The sequence below is a fragment of the Venturia canescens genome, chromosome 8 (assembly GCF_019457755.1).
Source record: "Venturia canescens isolate UGA chromosome 8, ASM1945775v1, whole genome shotgun sequence".
In the NCBI taxonomy this organism is placed as follows: domain Eukaryota; kingdom Metazoa; phylum Arthropoda; class Insecta; order Hymenoptera; family Ichneumonidae; genus Venturia; species Venturia canescens.
Genome location: NC_057428.1, coordinates 11,472,224 through 11,495,233, shown reverse-complemented (window position 1 = coordinate 11,495,233; position 23,010 = coordinate 11,472,224). Strand labels below are relative to the sequence as shown.

At 38.3% G+C, this 23,010-nt stretch overlaps 1 protein-coding gene across 21 annotated transcripts in view; it reads left to right on the top strand.

Moving 5' to 3' along the window:
• The window catches only part of RyR (Ryanodine receptor), a 57,610-nt gene that overhangs the window by 19,909 nt on the left and 14,691 nt on the right, over window positions 1–23,010 (top strand). For 7 of the 21 annotated variants that reach the window (XM_043427412.1, XM_043427418.1, XM_043427422.1 and 4 more), the window contains 25 exons: window positions 1,524–1,750; window positions 1,982–2,863; window positions 3,580–3,788; window positions 6,054–6,153; window positions 7,591–7,789; window positions 7,900–8,273; window positions 9,521–9,752; window positions 9,891–9,920; window positions 10,103–10,241; window positions 10,366–10,664; window positions 10,994–11,527; window positions 16,318–16,550; window positions 16,682–16,784; window positions 16,850–17,023; window positions 17,151–17,266; window positions 17,694–18,236; window positions 18,753–19,574; window positions 19,866–20,020; window positions 20,386–20,569; window positions 20,674–20,951; window positions 21,046–21,266; window positions 21,420–21,510; window positions 21,723–22,039; window positions 22,125–22,428; window positions 22,676–22,829. In XM_043427412.1, the coding sequence (XP_043283347.1) occupies window positions 1,524–1,750; window positions 1,982–2,863; window positions 3,580–3,788; window positions 6,054–6,153; window positions 7,591–7,789; window positions 7,900–8,273; window positions 9,521–9,752; window positions 9,891–9,920; window positions 10,103–10,241; window positions 10,366–10,664; window positions 10,994–11,527; window positions 16,318–16,550; window positions 16,682–16,784; window positions 16,850–17,023; window positions 17,151–17,266; window positions 17,694–18,236; window positions 18,753–19,574; window positions 19,866–20,020; window positions 20,386–20,569; window positions 20,674–20,951; window positions 21,046–21,266; window positions 21,420–21,510; window positions 21,723–22,039; window positions 22,125–22,428; window positions 22,676–22,829 (6,920 nt within the window). Of the gene's footprint in view, window positions 1–1,523; window positions 1,751–1,981; window positions 2,864–3,579; window positions 3,789–4,656; window positions 4,757–6,053; window positions 6,154–7,590; window positions 7,790–7,899; window positions 8,274–9,520; window positions 9,753–9,890; window positions 9,921–10,102; window positions 10,242–10,365; window positions 10,665–10,993; window positions 11,528–16,317; window positions 16,551–16,681; window positions 16,785–16,849; window positions 17,024–17,150; window positions 17,267–17,693; window positions 18,237–18,752; window positions 19,575–19,865; window positions 20,021–20,385; window positions 20,570–20,673; window positions 20,952–21,045; window positions 21,267–21,419; window positions 21,511–21,722; window positions 22,040–22,124; window positions 22,429–22,675; window positions 22,830–23,010 lie in introns of all 21 variants that reach the window. The other 14 variants (XM_043427429.1, XM_043427434.1, XM_043427417.1 and 11 more) reach the window with 8 other exon arrangements.

Below are 23,010 nucleotides of genomic sequence, written 5' to 3'. Positions count from 1 at the left end.
CATGAATAAAAATGTGAACGAGAAGTAATGAAAGTCGATTAACATTTTGTTTAATATGCAGAGCTTCTTTGTATCACGGGAAGCGAGACGATATCAGTCGCTACCGTAAACATCTCGAGTGATTGTCGCCAAAACGTAATCGAAACCCACTTCGCTCTTGGATTTGAAAAAATAAATGTGCCAATCATTATTTCCGTTCTGAATACAAATTTTAGTGAAGTTTGTGGAATTTTTGATTATCAGGGCTTTTTTCTACGCTAGAAAAATACCATTTGGAGGATTTACGATCCCAACGGTCAAGAATGATTAAAGCATTAAGGAGGGTGGCTACGTTCGTCAAATTGATAAGAAATTGATCAAATTTGGTGATAATGTTCTTCAACATCAAGTGCGAAGACACAATTTTTTTCAAAATTTTCTTTTGCTTAGTTATCGAGTAATTACGGATTAAAGCAGATTTCTTATGCCCGGAATGTATACCTATATATATGGAAACGCTATGCTTATACACTTGAACTTTAGTGATTAATTACTCGATAACTGTACAGAAGAAAAATCTTAAAAAATTTGTACTGTCAAATTTGGCCCTAAAGAATATGTTCACCAAATTTTATTAAATTCTTATCATTTTGAAATTTTTAATCTATTTAACATGGTTTAGCATGGCAACATTGTATCGTCGGTAGCCACCCTCCTTAATTTGAATGAATATTCAAAATCTGAATATTGCCTTCAAAAATAATTAACCTTGATAATTTGGATTGAATAAAATTGTTTGAATTCTGGCAAAAATATTGCTCCCTGGAACGAATGCTCGATTCCATAAGCGTTCTTCACATGAAAGCTCCGTCAGGATATTATCGCGTGCATACATCAAAAATGTATTATCACGAACATACCACGAGTGCATGTGTACGCTTCGTAGTCGTTGGCCGCACGTACGCGGCTGACTCGGCGGGATAAAATCTCGTAGTGAGTCACATGTGTATATGCATACGTGAAATTTAATTATTATTTTCCATTATTTCCGAGCTATAAAATGTTCGGAAAATTTGGGATTATGACTACAAGATTGTGAATCTTTCGGTCAGGATAAATTCGATCGTCATTTCGTGTGCTGAAATCGAATTTTTCTCGAAATCTTGCAATAATTTATTGAAAATATTCAACAAATGTTTTCGTTCACTCACTCTACAAACTGTTTCAAGTTTCCAATAAAGTTTGGTTTCAGTGTAAAGAAGCTTGTCGATTATGTTCGGAATGTTGGTACCGAACGAAGACATTTCGTTTGATACGTCAAAATATTTCAATCTTCGAAAAAAATCTCGTTTCTAGTAGATTCGAATTCGATTGTCTTTCAAAAGTAATAGTTTGAAATTGAATTTGGCTTTTCTTCACCAAAATTTCTTGGTTATTTATGAAACACAATTCTTCCGATGCTCTTGAACAGTAATAAAAAAGCTCGAGCCTAAAAAGTCTTTATTTTCTACTAATTCGATATTTAATCATGTTTTTGTTCACAGATACGTTCCTTATCCAGGTGGAGGTGAAAAATGGGGTGGGAACGGAGTCGGTGACGATTTATATTCGTTCGGTTTCGACGGTGCTTATCTCTGGACCGGAGGAAGAAAAACTCAAGTTATGCACGACGCGACCGAGCCTTACATCAGGAAGGGTGACGTTATCGGATGTGCTCTCGATCTCACAGTTCCGATCATAACTTTTGCATTCAACGGTGCTCACATATCAGGTAAGAAGTCTCGTCCAAAAAAAGGAATTCGACAATGGAAAAATATCGATCAACGAAAGAGACAAAAAAATTGAAACGAATTTTCTGTATTTCAACATTGGCCAAAAATCTTTGAGCCTTTTGAAAATCGAAAAAAAGTTGAGCGAAACGTGGATTTTTATATCACCAAAAGATGACAATGCGGACTCAAAAGTTGAATTGAATAATTGAATTGATTTCTCGTGTGCACAGGTTCATTTCGAAACTTCAATCTGGACGGAATGTTTTTCCCCGTGATAAGTTGTTCATCCAAATTATCGTGTCGGTTTCTCTTGGGAGGAGATCACGGACGACTGAAATTTCAGCCACCCGAAGAATTTTCGCCGTTAGTCGAGAGCCTTTTGCCTCAGCAGATACTATCGTTGGATCCTTGTTTTTATTTCGGCAACATGAATAAAGTGGTGTTGGCTGGTCCTTGGTCGGTAGAGGACGACACAGCGTTTGTTCCAGCACCGGTGGACACGTCGATGGTGAATTTACCGGCGTACGTCGAACAAATACGAGACAAGTTAGCGGAGAACATCCACGAAATGTGGGCGATGAACAAGATCGAGGCGGGCTGGATTTACGGCGAGCAAAGAGACGATTTGCAAAAAATTCATCCGTGCATAGTGCAGTTCGAGCGATTGCCGGCTGCCGAAAAACGCTACGACACACAGCTCGCGGTCCAAACACTCAAAACTATCTTGGCTCTTGGCTATTACATTACGATGGACAAACCACCCTCGAGAATAAAAACCCTCAGACTACCGAACGAGCCGTTTCTACAGAGCAGCGGTTACAAACCCGCTCCTCTAGATCTTAGCGCCATTACTCTCACCATTAAAATGGAAGAATTGGTCGATCAGCTGGCCGAAAACACTCACAACCTGTGGGCCAAGGAACGCATTAGCCAGGGATGGACTTACGGTCTGAACGAGGACTCTGAAATGCGGAGGAGCCCTCATCTCGTACCCTATCCCAAAGTCGACGAAGCCATCAAGAAAGCCAACAGAGATACTGCCAGTGAAACTGTCAGAACTCTCCTCGTTTATGGCTACATGCTCGACTCTCCAACTGGCGAACAACACGAAGGTGAATCTTCATTTTTCGAGGTTTTTTTACCTCTTACTTGTCGGAACAAAAATTATTTCAACGAAAGTATTCGGTTGCTTGAGTGAACAATATTTCGACACTATTTTAGCTACCTTTAGTCTTTTTCTAGTATTTATCAATCATTATTACAATTTCTATTTTTTTCCTTTGGGAATTTTGGTTGATTGCACTTATTGTATGTTATTATCGAGCTCAAGCTGCAGAAGTTTTTACAGTTCTGAGTACAACTTTTATGAGGAAACTCAATGTTTTCTGGCACTGACAGTCGAAGACGAAGCATTCACCTCAAAATATCTTCTCGAAATTAAATTCTAATATTTTGTCAGATAACTAATTAGATTCATAAGAGCATTTTAAAAATTAATAATAAAAATCGTGCAGTGCAGTACAAAACTCCCTTTGGTTTGCACGATTTGTTTTTTTGCAAACCGAAACATTTACGAAAACATTTAATTGAAGAAATATCGTGTTTTAATTTCCAAGACACAAAAATTTTGCTGTTCGGTTTAGGATCAATGAACATATCAAAATAATATTAATTATTATTGCTTCAAATACGATTTTCCGAAGTTCTTACCATAGATTTATTTATAAAGTGGATTCCTCATAAACATCCAACTGAATTTTCTCATCATTTTTCTTTCTTATCACGATTTCTTAATAATTTATGTGTTTTGAAAAAAATTCAATTGCAGCTCTGCTACTCGAGGCCAGCAGAATGAGACAATTGTCCTTCAGAACGTACAGAGTTGAAAAGCACTATGGAGTCAGCAGTGGAAAATGGTATTTCGAGTTTGAAGTATTAACTGCTGGTCCCATGAGAGTCGGTTGGGCCAAGGCTGACTGCTCGCCCGGATGCATGTTAGGAAGTGATGAAAATACCTGGGCTTTCGACGGTTACAATGTAGGTCAATCCAGCTTCGCTAATTTCAAGCTTCATTATTTCATTGTGGACATTTTCAGTTCTTTTCATTTATAATTTTTCCATATTTTCGTTTACTTTTCTACATTTATTGTGATAAAACTTAAGTTAATTCGTAAAATTTTGTGAAATTCAATTACCAGATTCATCTGTATTTCCATGAATTCGGTTTTTACATTTTTACAAATTAACAGTTTATTTATACAAATAAAGGTGAGAAAAATTGTAAATGAAAACATATTTTGAGTACAATTAAGTAAAAAGTTTCGAATAATAATTTAATTTGTCCACATTTATAATATTCATGTGCATAAAGGTGTTTCAATTCCGAAAATTTTTTCGACTCATGAAAATGGATCGATGAGATAATCCCCAAGTTTCTCAAAGTCAAAGGTCAACGTGATTGTTATTCGAATGATGAATGCACAGTGTAGTCTAAAGTAATGTGATTTGAAAATTGAAACACCAATAAGTGCACATGAGCCTAGCTAGCTTCGTTCGACTTTGAAAAAATTGATTCGATGCATAATGCTGAGAATCGGAGAATTCCCAAGAACTGATCGATCGCTTGGTTCTAAAAAGCCGACGTTGATTCGTTAGCGAATTAATTAATTTACCAGTAACGAAGAATTGACATAAACCGTGCAACCAGGACCAAGGAGGCATGAAAGGATTTCAAAAATTCAACTGTCAGACTCGGCTATAAACAAATACACGAAAGTGATGAGCATATTAAAAGTTGAGCACGTGTAGTTTGAAAATCTGCAAACATTTTGATAGAATTAATGGACTTAAAAAGTAATCGTACTTTCGTTTCATGAAAATTCTTTTAATCGTAATAAAATATCAGGTGACCAAAGTACACGGTGGTACCAGCGAGTCTTTTGGTCACAAATATCAAGTGGGCGACATAGTTGGCTGTTTCATTGACGTCGCGGACGGAACGATCAGTAAGAAGAGCCCTATTTCCCAATAAGTGATACAAGTTCCCTGCGTGCATACATATGTGTCCATACGATTCAATACTTTCAATCTTTTCGCCGAAAAACGATTCGTAAAGTCTGGTGTCTTTTTTCAATCGATTCCTGCCGATGAGTTATTATTTATCATTAAATTTGACGGGATTTTTGCGTTTCACCTGATTTTCTGTGAGAACGCTTTCAGATAGAGCAAAACCTCATGGGACCAATATCGTAGAGTACAAAATTTTCTCCAAAAATGGTCCTGACCGTGATTTTCTATTGTCCATAGTTCCGGTCCGAAAACTTGTTGAAAACAGACCTGCAGGTCAACTCGCGTGTGAACCTTGAAAATTGAGTCGTTTTCTGGTGACTTTTGGAGCTAAAATATTGGAGATACAAGAACAACGTCACGAACTTTTTTTTCGAGAATTTTATGTCCTACAATATTGGTTTTATGCGTTTTTGCTCTATCTATGACCGTTTCGCTGCGATGCAAGAAAAAATTGAAATTTGCGAGTGACTCTTGGAATTGTCAAAAAACATTTTTCATCCAGGGGCCTACGGTCACGTAACGATGTTAAATTTAACGACTCGAAATTCAGTCTCAAATTCGAGTTGAAAGTTTGACTATTGAACCTGGGACATGCTGTATGAAACATATCTGTATGCATCATGAATTGGTATCTGACACGAAGATTTGATGATATTTTTTCGTTTTATTTTTTTAGTAACTATACTTGTCTCTGTCTCGCTCTATGTTACTCTATGTTGATTTGGGTTTATATTTTTTCTTTATTTCTCTCTCATTGCATCCCATCCCTGAAGAATGAAAAAATAAAAAGGTTTTCATTCGGGACTGTGGCTTTAATGTTGAACTCGAGGTCACTGGAATATCGAAAACTATCGATCAATCGAAAGGTTCACCACTTATTTTATTTGTGATGAAAAGCTTATTTTATATTTTCTTTAAATCGTTTTTATTTGATTTATTTGACATTTTATTTCGTACCCGTGGATTAATTGTTTAGATACTTTAACGTCGATGTTGTAGTCCGCGTCCAAAAGTGCACTGTGCGACGAAATTTTTGGGAATCGAACAAACGAATGAATTCGTGCTCGACGAAAATGCCTCTCCGCCGTTGCAATTATCGGAAATACATTATTATTTTTTTGTTTTTTGTTTAAATCATTAATATTAGTAAAATGACGCGATAACAAGGGAAAGTGATGGGGCATTATTCGGTAGATATTCGACTACTGAATTTGTTGAAATGTTTATTTTAAGGAGGAAAAAGTATACTCGAGCACGGCCGAAACATTCGGCAAGCAATGGCAGGTCGGAGACGTTGTCGGGGTTTTCCTGGATCTTATTGACCGAACAATTAGTAAGACGGATCATTTAAGCGAAACACGCTTCTCGGCTGCCAACTTTTTATCAAAGCTACATTTAATATATTATCGTTCGAGATAGACTACTGGATATCAGCACGGCGTAGCCATTTATTTTCACTTCATTTCCTTCACGAATATACGAATAAAAATGTTTCATTTCAACGAGTCACAAACGCTCTTCAGGCGAATGTTACAGAACCCCGAGGCTCTCCATCACTCGGTATAAGCAAGCGAAAAAAACGATGTTAAAATCGAGCCACTGACCCACGATTGTTGATACGAACTTTTGCTCCGTCAACATTTCCTTGCACCACAACTTCTTTCCCAATCATATGTTTCATGTCGTAAAAAATTATCGTTATGGCATAACGAATATTGTCGTGCAGTGATGGATTGAAGAACGACCATTGCTCTCTTTTCAGTGTAAAAAGATCGCTTCCAATGTGATTATCGTCTTTCCGAGCTTTCGCTATTTTTTTTCGTCTTATTTTCAAAAATCACGAGACAATCGAATTTACCAAAATACAGCTCACAGAATCATCTCTTACTTGTGATTCGACTGACCGGATCACACGCTTTCGTCACATTTGGAATTTTGGTATCCAGTATTCTACTCGGTATTATACTGTCAGTTGCATAATTATGATAAAGAACAAAGAAAAAAAAGAAAAAAAAATAAATAAAATATCAGTCGGTGCTTTCACACATACTTTCTAATTCACATACTTCTAATCACTAAACGAAGAGTGGCCCTCCACTGTTTGTTCATTAAAACGTATTTAGTGATCGTCGTAACATCATTTTCTTGGACTTATTAACATCGTATTTAGAGTAATTAATTAAAAAAAATTCCCCATAGAATTTGCTCATGAAAACGTAATTAAAATTAATAGTATCGAGCACACTTTGATGCTTTTCCAATTATCCGTTTTTTTTACTCAAATTTCGAACATATTTTTCTGTTCCTTTGGCACTAATTATCCGCCGCACGCGTAGTTCATCCGCGATTCCAACTATTCGTCTGGACTCTTTTCGTTGTTTTATTATTTATCCTTTTTTCACGCTGAGATCCTCGTAATACGAAGCTCTCATTAATCTATGACTAATTGGAGAAAATCGTGACCTTTTTGCCGCCACTGTTGCGCCTTATAGTGCTTGAGCTTTTTGGCTTTTCGTTAAACAATGTTAACCGCCTGTTTTTACGTGTCGTTTTACGCTTACTCACTGTTTTTCCTCCTTTCTCGCGCGTCGATGAAGCGACGGACCAACGTGAATGTTTACATTTTAATATTTTCGTAAACGAAGAATCGATGGAAAAGAATAATGTCACTTTCTTGTCAACCGTAAACGTTCGATGTTGGCTCGTCGTGATTTTTTCGTTTTATTGAATTTCGCATAGAGGCAAGGCACTCACTAATTATCGCATGCAGGTTTTTCCCTGAACGGTGAACTTCTCATGGATGCACTCGGCGGAGAAACTTCGTTCGCTGATGTCCAGGGCGAATGCTTCGTCCCGGCGTTCACTCTCGGTGTCGGGCAAAAAGCTAAATTGACTTTCGGTCAAGACGTCAATACTCTGCAGTACTTTACAACTTGCGGTCTACAGGAAGGCTACGAGCCTTTTTGCGTGTAAGAATTTCATTTATTTCTTATTTCTCGATTTGTTCATATTTCAAAAACTTTTTGGAATTTCACTTCGAAGGTGTCTTAAACATTGTTTTTCATCCGTCCTTATCCAGCAACATGAATCGTCACGTTACCTTTTGGTACACGAAAGACCAACCGATTTTTGAGAACACCGACGACATGGCAGACACCCGAATCGACGTCGCTCGAATCCCAGCCGGTTCCGACACTCCACCGTGCCTCAAAATCTCTCACAACACTTTCGAAACCATGGAAAAAGCCAATTGGGAATTCCTGCGATTGTCCTTACCAGTCATTTGCCAATCTACTTTTATTACTGAAAATGAAAAAATGAGACGGTGGCAAGAAATCAAAATTCGCCAAAATAGGCTCATGGCTGAACAGGTCGAACAGTCCCAGCATACTGCGCCTTCCGCTCATATGGAACAAATCATGAAATCGGGATTCAGCATGAGCGATATTAAAGGTAATTACCACGATTTTAGTCTCCACTTCTATAAGCGTTGAGGCAATAGTATATTACACCACAAGGGCAGAAAGTTTGATATTCCTGCACTGCGCGTCACAATGCCCGAGGCGAAGCCGAGGGCATTTGACGCGCAGTTCAGGGCTATCAAACTTCTGCCCGTATGGTGTATACTATTTTTCTTCATAGCCGGTCGAAAGTACGTTTCTTCCGAAATACGCAACTATCGATAGAAGATGTTTTGATGCCTGCCCCCGACATTTGCTGCACGAGCGAAGCGAGTGCTGCTGGTCGGGGGGGCAGGCATCAAAAAAACAAGATATTAGCAAAGATAATTAATATGAATATTTGCATTCCTATGAAGCTGAAAATAAATCATTATTCCGAACGACTATATTCATTTTATCAGCCTGCTGGTCACTTTATTTTTGGCTTTCACATTGATTTTATCTGGAAGGATAAATGTATGTTATTCGTTCGGATTTGTACTGTTTTGATAATAGTGCTTGAAAATAATATGGCATTTCCATAACATATTTCCGAATGAATAACATAATCTTATTCGTACGGTTTGCAGATGACTAGACACAACCTTTCAAAAAACACGTAAGCAATATCTGTTCAAACGTCAAACGTCAAAAGTCAAAAAAATAATTACGTCAAACCTTTCGGAATGCAGAAAAAAGTTTTTGCTCCCGCCGAGACAAATGAAGCGCATGCAGTTTTGACAGCGCAGAAATGTTATCTTTCGACTAAGGTGTGCAGAGAAAAATTTTTGCTCCCGCTGTCACAGCGAGCGTGTTTTTTTTTTACCAATGCAGGAATGTTGAACTTTCGGCCCTGAAATCGGGGCCGAAAGTGCGTACTTTCGACCGAGGTATGAAGAAAAAGCTTTTTTCCATAATTACGAATCCACTGAATCGTAGTTTCCTTCAAGGCGGAAAACATTTCTCCGTACCATGACAAAAAAACCAGTTGAAAAATGGATTATTTTTTCACTTCGAAAAAAATTTGATCTCGAGATTTCTTTGATCAATCTTTGAAGTCATTAATTATATGAAATAAATAAATTATCAGGAATCATTGATTTTTGTGCAAATTAATGAAATTAAAAAGGTAAAAGTTGAGATTGTCGGAGCCTCGTGAGAGTTAAAATTCGCATAAAGTGAAATGACGAGTCAAAGACTGATTTCTAAATGAAAAAAAATGATTTTAGAAATGAGAAAAATTTGTTGCAAAATGTCCAGGTTTGCAGAGAAACTATTCAGAGGACGCGGTTGAAGATGCTGAAATGATGAAAGAATCTCCGTTGCCGATGCAGCGAAATCGACCATCGAGACCGCCCCGTAAAAACTCACTTTACGGATCGAATGCCGGCGCTCTCGACAACGCGACGAGCGAAGCCGAGATGAACGGTTATGGGGAAATGAACGGTGACGTCAAGGACGACAAGAAGAAACGGGGACGTTCACCTTTTCGGTGAGTAAAATTGCGAAAAAAAAAACAAAAAAAATTTCCATAAATTAGCATGATTATAAAGAAGAAATAAAACAATTGAAAGTCTGGATCTGAATATATTTTCGATTGAAAATAATTACTGCAATTGTGTTTTGTTAGCAAGCTTAGCAATGAGGTGGAGGATGTGCCGTAAGTTGCGATATTAATGAATTTTCGTATTTTCGTTAACGCGCGCATGAAAATCAGTTTAGTATTCATCGACGAATCATTTCGATACTTTAGACTCATCAAAATACCTGGGAATGTGATCCGAGGCTGCGATTACTGATTTTTTTAGCTGCAGTTATAACTCGACATTTTTACCATTGCAGATTTTTCTCTCGTAAAGCAAAATCTCCTGATGCCAAATCGAAAACTCCTGAACCAACGATGCGCTCGGATGTTTCGGACAGCGACAAAACTATGCCTGGAAGACTTTCCTCCAGACCAGCTCAAGTTCGAGTCTCCACGGTTTGTGGCTTTCTATTCATTCTAGATTTTTTTCGTCGATTTTCCCACTCATTGCACCAGCAATTTCTTATTTATTGAAAAACAAAACAAAAAAAACGTTGAAAAATTTAACGAATCTGTGCAGACGGATTTGAAAGTAGTGCCACCGCAAGTCCCTGAACGAAACGCGCCCAAAGCAATGTCCGTAAATCTTACCGGAAGTGGAGTCGAAGCTATCGGCAACGAGATTTTTGATCCCGAATGCCTCAAACTGATGAACGAATATTTTTACGGTGTGAGAGTCTTCCCAGGACAGGATCCTACTCACGTTTATGTCGGTTGGGTCACATCGCAGTATCACCAGCATACGAAAGACTTCAATCCATCTAGAGTTCGAAAAGCTTCGGTCATCATCGTCGATGATTACGATCGTCCAGTTGAGCAGTAAGTCGACATTTTTCAAATTTTGAAATACCCTCCACGATTTTAATTCTTCCAATTAATTCGATATTTGGGTGATATTTATCTTAATTTTTTTTTTTTTAACAGAAATCCCAGCAAGAATTTTTCTCTGCTCGTGTTATTTTCTGCTTTCATTTTACTACCCCTACAAATTTACTGAACTGACGATTTCGAATTACATTTCTTGCATCTTTTTTTTCAATAATAATCATTTTTAATTCCTTTGCTTATTCAATTGTTTTTTTTTTACTTCGTGCATGCCAATAGCAATTTTTTAAATCTCTAATTTGTATGTTGCCCGAATTTTGCAGAGTCGACAGACAAAGCTGTTACATGGTTCGTGCCGACGAGCTTTACAACGAGGTGACTCAAGATGCATCAGGCAAGGGCGCCTCGCAAGGAATGTTCGTCGGTTGTTTCGTCGACACGGTTACCGGTTGGGTGTCTTTTACATGCGAGGGCAAAGAAACGAGTCACAAATTCAAGATGGAGCCCGACACTAAATTATTCCCTGCAATATTCGTCGAAGCAACGAGCAAAGAAATCCTCCAAATCGAGCTGGGACGAACTTCAACGACGTTGCCACTCTCAGCTGCTGTACTTCAGAACTCCGAGCGCCATGTTATACCGCAATTTCCACCGAGGCTGAAAGTTCAGTGTTTGAAACCTCATCAGTGGGCTCGCGTTCCCAATCAATCGCTCCAAGTCCACGCACTCAAACTTTCCGATATACGAGGCTGGTCCATGCTTTGTGAAGATGCTATTTCAATGCTTGCCCTCCATATACCCGAAGAGGACAGATGCATTGACATTCTCGAACTCATCGAAATGGATAAACTCTTGAGGCGAGTATTCTTTTTTTAAATCCCAGTTTTCTTGTTCGCCTCCATAACTTTGGAAACCATATGGGCAACAAAAAACATTTTTCAAAACTTTGAAAATGCTAACATTCCGACAATCGAGGTTTTGCAACAAGTTCTCACCGTTTGGTACAATAACTTTCTGCACATATTTTTTGGAAAGGAAATTTTCCCATAAAATGTGAACGAAAGTTTCGGCTGGCAATTTTTTTTCGACATTTTTCCAACAAATCTTTCCCAGCACGTGAAGTCGAAACAACTCCAAAGCTTTTCCTAAAATAAATAAAATTCTCAAACTTTTGAGGGCATTATAAAAAATGAACATGAACACAAAATATCAATAACTTGAAATTAACCGTCGATGTAAATTCATGAATATCCTCGTATATTTAGCTCATCGCAGGATTTTTACATTGATAATTCAAACCGTAAATATTATTTTTTTTGGGGTTGCAAACTTCATATATTGAATTTTTAACGGTACAATAAGATAAAGCAGATTTTCATTTCATTGCATCGGACCTTTCGAAATTGAACAAACGTTCAATTATGAATTGGGTGTTTCGACACTCTTGATTACAATTATTTTTTGGTTAGTATTATACTTTTAAGTAGTCGAAAAAGTGTAAGCGGACACAAATATTTCATGCAATACAATATTTTCTTTCGATCGAGATTGAAAATCCGTATCCTTTGTCGAAATTATTGAGCTTCGCAGCAGAAACGCCGACTTTGATGTCGGTTTTGAGGTCGCTTTGGACGTTTCTTTTGACGTGTCCAACGCTTGATTCGTGTCGATTTTTTTAGTTTACAAATAATTATCTCGACCAGAAATGCCAACAACGAACAGCCCAACCCAAACCCAAGAATCACGAATGCGAAATCCAAGTCTTCGACCATCAAAATTTTTAAGACCCGATCGGCGTCGCCATTTTCTTGAAGCTCTAGAGTACGAGTTGCCTTTGCAAAGGTCAGCCGTTGATGATAATCGTACAAACCGGACTCAACGTAACGGAAATTATGTCGAGTAAATCTGTCTTGCAAAGGCCAGTTTATTCGATTTGGGAAACTCGTAAAACTTCTGGCGACCGGATATTTCGACATGTGAAGTTTCAATTTGAGAGCATCGGAAATTAAAAAATCTCTCAAGCCCACGCATACGATCGACGAGTTTTTCGATACAAAATTCGCGCATGAGATTAGCGCTTCATTTGTGTCAACTAAACGATCTTTGAAGGCTGGATTAGAGCAGAACGCCGCGTCACCACTGAAATGTCCGTACAAAACATGATTTGATTGGTCCAAATCTTTTGCATTATTAATGTTCGGATACCGAACTCGCTTTGCCAGCAAAGCTGACAATTGTCCCTGATAGAGAGCTTGGATCGTTACCACAAAGAACAACAAACAGGCGATATATATTCTTGGACCCACGTTTGTCGGGAGTTTAGTGAAACAAGAATTGCAGACCATTCTGAGTGTGTTGAGAATTGCTATCATGAACGATTGGCGTAGAGCATACTTCAGAAAAATTACATTCATTACCGCCACGATACACACCCCGATTCTCGAGGGGAAATCAATTGCTGAAATAACTTTTTCCCATTGAGAGGGGTAACCGGTATACTGGGTAACTGCAAACATTTCACTATTAATGATTGGATAGTTTCCCGATATATTTTCCAAGATTGTTAAAGGCGCATACCAAGTTAAAATGTCACTTCGATCGGTAACCAAATCTTCTAATAAACCATAGCCCTTCCCGTCTGCGGTAACAAATCCCATCGATTCATTTTTCGAATGGAGTATTGTTTTGAACTTTACATTCATGTAACGCGAAATCGTGGTTAATTGTTTTTTATAAAAGGCAATTTTGGTGAATTCTTTAAAAGTGGGAGGATTTTCGAGGCTGATATTCTGTATCCTTGTCAAACGAACCTCGTATCCACCGGCATCCTTGGTCTGATCAATATCGATATTTTTACAAACAGTGTGGTTTTTATATTTTCGTACGAACAGGGTCCAGGGGTGGTTTTGTACGCCTTTTTGAATCCGCTCGATTTTCCATGGTGCTGGAGCCTTTTGGGTGTAAGGATTGAACGTATAAATTAATTGTTGTTTCTCACCGTCGTTGCATATGAATTTCGCTCCGAGTATATCCATCTTCCATGCTGCCCACAAGAATTCAGACGCTTCCGAACATCCCTTTCCATTGATACGTGGATCGAACATGTAAAATTGAGCCATGTGATTCCACCATCTGGAATTCTTCACGAGGATCAGATTTTCGTGGAGTTCCTGGGTCGTTGTAGCCGTGATAGCAAACATTTGTAATTTGTAGCGATCCATTTTCGACACGGCAGCGTTTTGGGCTGCATTCTTGTCGGTTTTGAGTAAAACGACACCGATCGGATCATCCGCGAAGAATGAAGCTACGAAAGAATTGGAAACGTCTCCAACCAGACCGATTTCTTTGATCTTATCACCATAGCAGGATTTTATGATTTTTGACTGGAAATGAATATTCAGTAACTTGCATTTTATTTCTTGAGACTTTTTAAAAAAAAAATTTATCTTCAACAAATTTATCCTTCTACACAAGTCTATTTAATTTAAGGTAATGCATGCACGAAACGACTTTCTTAAGAAATGCTTGAAATTTACTCAAAGTTTAAACGGGTAGTCGATGCACACGCATGTCAAATTTTAAAGGGTTCGTTTTATTGGTTATTGAGATAAACGTGTTTAAATATGAAGAAAAATACACAGGGTTATAAGGACTGTGCGTAAAAAATTGTTTGTCTTTCCATATAACGAATGAACGCTTCTTACGAAGTTTATAAAAAAGTACACAATAACAATCAAGTGTGTAATGAAACTTTGGGAAAAAATTCAAGATGATTGTTTTTATTAATAAATATATTACGTTAAAGATAGAACGAAATTGGTAATGGGCACTCGTATAACCTTACATTTGCTTATTTCGGCATTTTGTGTCTTCTTGGCTTGGGCCATTCCTGTCATAGCCTTTTTATTGATACTTTTTTATTGATTGATTTCCCTTTGTGCTCTCTAACGCGATTTTTTACATAAAAAAGTATAATATTTTCCCCAAGGACAAATGAAATTTCGGGTTCAGTCTGTGATGGATCCCCGATTAATTAATGACTTGTAATTTCATTCGCCAAAAGATAAGTTGAAAAAACGTATTTACAGTTTTGAATTAATAATAATTCTGACATGAATTTAGAGTGATTATATCTTTAATTAGGAAGCAAAGATCGATTCAATTTAGACACCCATAAAATACGATCCTTCGGGCATGATCTACTTTAATTTGATTCGGTTCAACTTCAATTTTTCGTAATTATTTTTTTTTGTATATGCACTTGAAGTGTCAACAATCAAAATCACAACGACTGTGGCTCAATTATTTTCGACTTTCATTTATCGAATTGAAAAGTGAATGTAAACAGGTAAAAAAATTTTTCATCGCGTGATCAATGTTGAAGGTAGGAGTCCGGAGCCTCTGACAGGATTTTCTATTTCGCTCGATGTTTTTTCGTTACTGTTCAATGGAAATCAATGGAAATGACTTACCCGATATTTTCTCGCATTTTCATTTAGTGAAAGTCGTTCAATTTGAATTTTTCAAGAACTAGTGGAAACAAAAAAAATGTTTCCATGACACTGAAGTTTGTAACGCTCAAATATGATTAACGAAATGAAGGAGAAAAAAATTTTTAATTCTCAGATTTTTAGTTTCACAAATCACTTGTGTAGGTTGAAAAATTACGAATTGCAAATTAGGGAAAAAAACATATATCAAAATTGCAAATTTTTTTTCTCGTTCATTTTGTTGGACTCCAACGTTGGAAACTTCAACGTTCTGATTCCAGGACTATTTTTGAAATGAGTACGTAAGAAGCTTCGGCTTACCGTTGTTGCAGCGAGGTCAGGGTCTCTTCGAGGCACCGCATGAACACTGACCAATGTTATTGTTATTTCCCCCCAAATTAATAGAGCAAACTTCCAATTGAGCTTTCCCATTTTTCTAGAAATTTTATCTGGAAGTATATTGACGCGAAACTTTTTCACTTACGCAGTCTTATATACTCAGAGTCTTTGATACGTGTGCTTCGACTGACAGAAACTGAACTAATAAAGTTAAATACTTTGAAGAATCAATAGGAAGCATTCGCAATTAGTTGAGAAAATTGCCGGCTAATGCAACGGCATCGATGTTGGTCAAGAAAATTGCACGCAATATCCATTGTAACTTATCTAAAATCTTTTTTAATGGCTAAGGCTAAACGTGTTTGATATGGACATTACGCAGTTGCGTACTTCAGCTAACTTTATGATCTCCGATTTTTACTTTTGCTTCATTAAAAACGACTTTATCACGTCATATTTTTTTTCTACCCGCATGATATCGATTGGACGAAATTGACATAAACTGTCAACGAAAATAATTATTTGCGGGAAAGGTTTTAACGCAGGTTGTCTCTTCAGCGATTACAATCGCTGAGAGAATGAAATGGAAAACGTGTTTGCAGGTAACAGCGTTAAAAACTTTGTTCCAGTCTTCGTTGACCTAAAACCTTTGACAATTACATTGTAATGATGCTGCCTTGCGATGTTTTTATTGAAACAGCAAACAGCTATTCCGTTGTTGATCGTGACGTGAAAAATAAAATTGTAGTAATAAAATGAAACTCTCGAAATATTCTTTTGACCGAGTTACTGATAATCTTCGATTTTCATTTTGACAGTTTCCACGCCCACACGCTGACCCTGTACGCAGCTCTCTGTTACCAGTCGAATTACAGAGCGGCTCATGCTCTCTGCCTACACGTCGATCAAAAACAACTTTTGTACGCGATCCGTGCGGAGTACATGTCCGGACCACTGCGTCAAGGATTTTACGATCTTCTTATCGCCTTACATCTGGAATCTCATGCAACCACGATGGAAGTATGCACCAACGAGTACATCATTCCTTTGGGTACGAATTGCTTACAGTAAATTGTTAATTTGACGAGAAGAAATGAATTTTTTCTGCGCAATCAGTTGCCAACGCTAATAAACGTTTCTCAATTATTTTTTTTTTATAATTCCGCATGGATCAATGGGCAGGCCAAGAACTCAAAGACTTGTACGAGAACGAGGAAATGAGACACAGCTTGCGATACCTCGAAACCGAATCGGTTCGCCCCGAGATGAAAATGACCGAAATCAAGTAAGTGTTTTGTCCTTTGCACGAAAATTAGATGTGAACCCCTTAACTAATCGGAGAGGATCAAGGGATATTCCTTCCAGTGAGAATCAGAACATCGAGAACATCAGAAGTCTCTACAGTCCGTACTTCCCACTGGACATCGTTCGCGACTACGTGATGATGGCCCTTAACGAAGCTGTCGAAGTCAATCAAGTTCACAATCGCGACCCCATCGGTGGCAGCAACGAAAATCTCTTTCTGTATGTCCAAACAGGCCACGTGCAAACAAAATACGTTCAACGCTGATTTTCGCATTGCAAAAGCTTCCCTCATCAATTAATTATGAATCGTCTTACCTTATTACAAAATAATTATAATTTCTTTCAGACCTCTTATCAAACTCGTAGATCGATTACTTCTTGTTGGAATGCTGAGGAACGAAGATATCACCAAATTGCTTATTATGATCAACCCCGAAACGTGGGATCCAACATTTGACAAGGGTACGGCTTTGTTTTTTTATTCAAATAGTTGGCAATCATTTGAATTCTCCACTTTTTACGAATAGCAATTCAAGTTGTCAACAACATTATAAATATAAATTTTTCAAATAATCACAGTACTGACGATTAATCGTTTGAAATTTAAATGTCCATTTGAATTTATTATTGAGAACTGAAGACAATCGAAAGCACCATAATAAAAAATTCAAAATCTTTGCACATTTTACAAAATATCATAAAATGCGGTTGAGCTTTCGAATGATTCCTGGCAAATTTGTAGCGATGGAAAATCTTTTCGAATAAATTGTTGGATTCTGATCGTATGAGCGGAATTCTTTCGATTCATTAGGCAGGTATCGATTATTTGCTAAAAGGTTAAAAAAATTAGAGGGAATAAAGAATGAAAATGAATTTTTTCGAATTTCAGAGGGAAAAGATGAGCACAAAAAGGGCTTGCTGCACATGAAAATGGCGGAGGGTGCCAAACTGCAAATGTGTTATTTGCTTCATCATTTGAACGACATACAACTGCGTCACCGGGTTGAGTCGATAATCGCTTTCAGTCACGATTTCGTTGGGGATCTCCAAGCTGATCAACTGCGTCGTTACGTTGAGATCAAACAATCGGATTTACCCTCGGCTATTGCGGCGAAAAAAACTCGTGAATTCCGTTGTCCTCCTCGTGAACAAATGAACGCTATATTGAGCTTCAAAAATTTAGAAGATGATGATCCTGATAATATTCCATGCGGAGAGGATCTTATCACGAAAATGAACGAGTTTCACAGTGATCTCATGTCCTACGTGTCGTTGCACGCGCTCCAAGAAGCCGCGGATGCGGCGAACGAGGTCGTTGAAGTCGAGAAACCTGGCGCTATGAAACGTCTCCTCAATTTCATCAACGCCGTCAAAGAATTTGAAGAGGAAGCGAAACCTGAACCGGAGCCGGAAAAGAAAAAAACACCGGAAGGTACGCTTCTTCTGTAAACGGAACTGTCGATCCAAGGATTTAAGATTGTTATTAATATTCCGGAAGCCGAATTACAGGGTTGAAATAGAATTAAATTTTTAATTACACGATTCAAATTCTTTCATTTTTTGAGACTACTTGCGCTCTCGAGTTCAATTTTATGGCCAAAAATCATTTCTTTGTCTTCAAATTTTCATGATTTAGTTAATCGCTAAAACTACTCGACTTGACTTCCCTGCAAGAAATAATCACCTTCGCTGGAAACGAAATTTTGTCAAAACCTTGAAATATTGTCCCCATTTTTTCATACCTCAACAAAATGTTTTATCGTTTCAACATAGTTTGATTTCAGCGTGAGGAAAGTTATTTGTAATTTTCGAAATTTTATTGCTTGAACAAAAATGTTTCGTTAAATAAGATCAACGAAATATTTTGATTCTTCAACAAAATTTTGTTGTCAGTATTATGTTTGGTGGCGCTGTATAAATATCTGAAAAATTCGAACTGTATTTTCAGAGGTGTTCCGAAAAGTTCTTATTTCAACGATCGTAGAATGGGCGGAAGAGAGTCAGATTGAGACGCCAAAATTGGTGCGTGAAATGTTTAGTCTTTTGGTGCGGCAGTACGACACGGTTGGGGAATTGATAAGAGCTTTGGAGAAGACGTACGTGACGAACAGTAAGACGAAAATCGACGTGCAGCAGATGTGGGTCGGTCTCAGTCAGATCAGGGCTCTTCTGCCCGTCCAAATGTCGCAGGAGGAGGAAGAGTTGGTCCGGGAAAGACTTTGGAAATTGGTGAACAATCACACCTTCTTCCAGCATCCTGATCTTATAAGAGTATTGAGAATTCACGAGAATGTGATGGCGATAATGATGAACACGTTGGGTCGAAGAGCGCAGGCTCAATCGGACGCTCAGGCCCAAGCTCCAGTGACCGAGGGTGGAGAAGCACCTTCCAAGGAAAAAGACACTTCCCACGAAATGGTTGTCGCATGTTGTAGATTTCTCTGCTACTTTTGTCGCACCTCCAGGCAAAATCAAAAAGCAATGTTCGATCATTTTGACTTTTTGTTAGAAAACAGTAATATCTTGTTGTCACGGCCCTCTTTGAGGGGCTCCACACCTCTCGATGTGGCTTACTCTTCCCTCATGGAAAACACCGAGCTCGCTCTTGCACTTCGAGAACATTACCTCGAAAAAATTGCCGTCTACTTGTCTCGGTGCGGACTCCAATCTAATTCTGAACTCGTTGAAAAAGGCTACCCCGATCTTGGTTGGGATCCCGTCGAGGGAGAACGTTATCTCGATTTCTTACGATTCTGTGTTTGGGTCAATGGTAAATGAAAACACGAATATCCCCCTGTCCAAAACCATGATGGTTCTCCTTCAATTATTCTGTTATCGAAGAAGATTCTTTCATGCTTTGGATTTCCTAGTAATTTTTTTGTGAATTGAACTTTTGAACTCTCTGAAGTGAGAAAAACGAACGATTTTTCAATTAATTTCTGTCGAATAGTCAAGCAGAGAGTCAATACTCATGAAATTGAATTTTGGGCTTAAAAACGTTCGCACCGAACGACTGTAGTTCAAAGTTTCGTTGATCGAGAAAATTGGTTTTTTTTCACAGGTGAAAGCGTGGAAGAGAACGCTAATCTAGTGATCAGGCTGTTGATAAGAAGGCCGGAGTGTCTTGGACCAGCGCTCCGTGGCGAGGGCGAGGGTCTCCTTCGCGCGATCATGGAAGCCAACAAAATGTCAGAACGCATTGCCGATCGACGTAAAGTAAGTTCAATCCGAAGTTCTAGCGATCGTTGATCGTTAAAGAAAATTCCGTGAGTAAGTCATCTCCGGTTTCTTAATCTTCGTAGATTTGTTCATTTCTCGTTCGTCCAATGAAGGGCTGTCGGTTTAATTTCCCAAAGAGACTGGGAGTTCCGTTGCTCCATTGATTGTTGTCATTGTTTGTGACTACTAGACATAAAAAAGCAAATTTTTAGACGTTTCGTGCATCACAAGACTTTCATGTAGTTTAGTGATTTGAATGTAAATGATGTTATTAAATCCACCTGAAGCCTCCCGAAAAATAAGTCCGAAAGTCTTTATCCAACGCATGTTAGATGTCCCAACACTAATAGTTCATCATATAGCTCTTTAATCAGGTACACGACGAAGCTGAGGGAAATGCAATTGTTGCACAATTCGAACATCCACTTCCGGAGTCTGACGACGACGAGGATTATATCGACACCGGTGCTGCGATCCTCAATTTTTACTGCACCCTCGTCGATTTGTTGGGTCGTTGTGCTCCTGATTCTTCGGTCATTGAGCAAGGTGTGTATCGACTTTGAATCAGAGTTTCGAAACTTGTTTTCTTCGTCCGAAGTGCCGATCTTATTTTCATCTACTTTGATTATTGCGAATATTTTTATCTCAAGGAAAAAACGAGTCTTTGAGAGCCAGAGCAATTTTACGATCTCTCGTGCCATTGGACGATCTCCAGGGGGTTCTTTCTTTGCGATTCACTCTGTTGAACCCAGCGGCTGGACAAGAGCGACCGAAAAGTGACACACCTTCTGGTCTGATCCCTGGACACAAGCAGAGCATCGTGCTCTTCCTCGAGCGAGTTTATGGCATTGAGACTCAGGAATTATTTTTCAAACTGTTGGAAGAAGCTTTTCTGCCTGATCTTCGAGCTGCCACGATGCTCGACAGAGTCAGTAATCTCAACGATTTTTATCCCATAATACAATACTCGAATCCAGAATTTCTTTAGAGTATTTTATCAATGATTTTTTCCCTGGTTCCAGAACGACGGATACGAATCCGACATGGCACTTGCTATGAATAGATACATCGGTGTCAGCATTTTGCCACTGTTGATTCAGCACTCAAAGTTCTACAACGAGGCTGACAACTATGCCAGTCTTTTGGACGCGACCCTTCACACCGTTTACCGACTCAGTAAAAACAGAATGTTGACCAAAGGACAGAGAGAAGCTGTTTCAGACTTCCTCGTTGCCTTGACCAGGTGAATTCAAACAAAAAAATTATGACAAAAAAGAAAATATAAATACACACTGAAAGTATGATAATCAATAGACTATAAAAAAACAAGTGAATCGTATAGGAAGGAGAAGTTGTCAGATTAATCGTGTTTTACCCGATTTTTATTTCTTTACAGCCAAATGCAACCAAACATGCTTTTGAAACTTTTGAGAAAACTCACGGTCGATGTATCCAAATTATCTGAATATACAACCGTCGCTCTCAGGGTACGTATAAATCGGAAAAAAATCGTGTGGCTCGTCATTTTTCAATGAATGAGGAATACAAAATTTAAAAAATTAACTTCCTGCGCTGTTTTTCGAAATAAAAAATGTCTGAAGAAAGAAATTAGAGAAATTCCGTACGAGAAAAGTTGCAAATTCTTGTTACCGAAATTTCATCGTCATTTAAACATTAAATTTGATGGATTGCTTTTTAGCTCTTGACGCTTCATTACGAACGTTGCGCAAAATACTACGGTTCAACGGGAGGCCAAGGAGCTTACGGAGCTTCGAGTGACGAAGAGAAACGTTTGACGATGGTGCTCTTCAGCAACATATTTGATTCCCTCTCAAAGATGGATTACGATCCAGAGTTATTCGGCAAAGCGTTGCCATGCTTGACCGCGATCGGTTGTGCATTGCCACCGGATTATTCGCTCTCGAAAAATTACGATGACGAGTGGTACGGCAGCAAATCAGCGTCGACGCAATCTCCCGACGGTCCTTACAATCCACAACCAATAAATACTTCAAGGTACGTCACTTTTGTTTCCTCCAACTTATTTTTTCCATCACGTTTTCAGATAAAACAAATACCAACTGTTTGCTATTTTCTACAGCGTCGTTCTCAACAACGACTTGAATCAAATCGTTCAAAAGTTCTCTGAGCACTACCACGACGCTTGGGCTAGTAGAAAGTTCGAAAACGGTTGGCAATACGGTGAACAATGGTCCGACACCAATAAAACTCATCCGAGACTCAAACCTTACGACAAACTCAATGATTACGAAAGAGAACGCTACAAGGAACCTGTCAGGGAAAGCCTCAAAGCTCTCTTGGCCATTGGGTGGAGTGTCGAACATGCCGAAGTCGATGTACCCTCGACCAATCGTAGTTCTTTAAGAAGATCTTCCAAAAGTCAGGTAAACTAAATGGATAGTTTCTGTAACCACCGGAAATGATTTGTTTACGACGTTAAAAATAATATGCGAACATTAAAGAACATTCAGTTTCGCGATTTAATTCTATTACTCTTATTTGAGTTTTTAGAATATTTTCATTTCAATTCAATTGAGGAAGAATCGATTTGATTGTTCTTGAGATCAAGCTCGCTCAACTTTCTTCTCAGGTTTTTCTATGATAATCAGTAACGATCATTGTTATTACTAGGTCGATTCAGCAACAGCTTTTAATTACAATCCCCATCCAGTCGACATGACGAATCTCACTCTGAGCAGAGAAATGCAAAATATGGCAGAGAGACTCGCGGACAACGCACATGACATTTGGGCGAAAAAAAAGAAGGAAGAATTAATAGTCAACGGCAAGTAGATGAAAGAAATAAAAATGATAACTGCTCCATTCCATCACTATTCAGTTGCTAACTTATCTGACAATGGTGAAGCAAAGAAAAGTCATCGGTATACTTACAAAACCTCATTTCACAGTGTTCAAGCATCCACTTACGATGATCTAAAAAATTCGTGTTTTTCCTACTCTTTAGA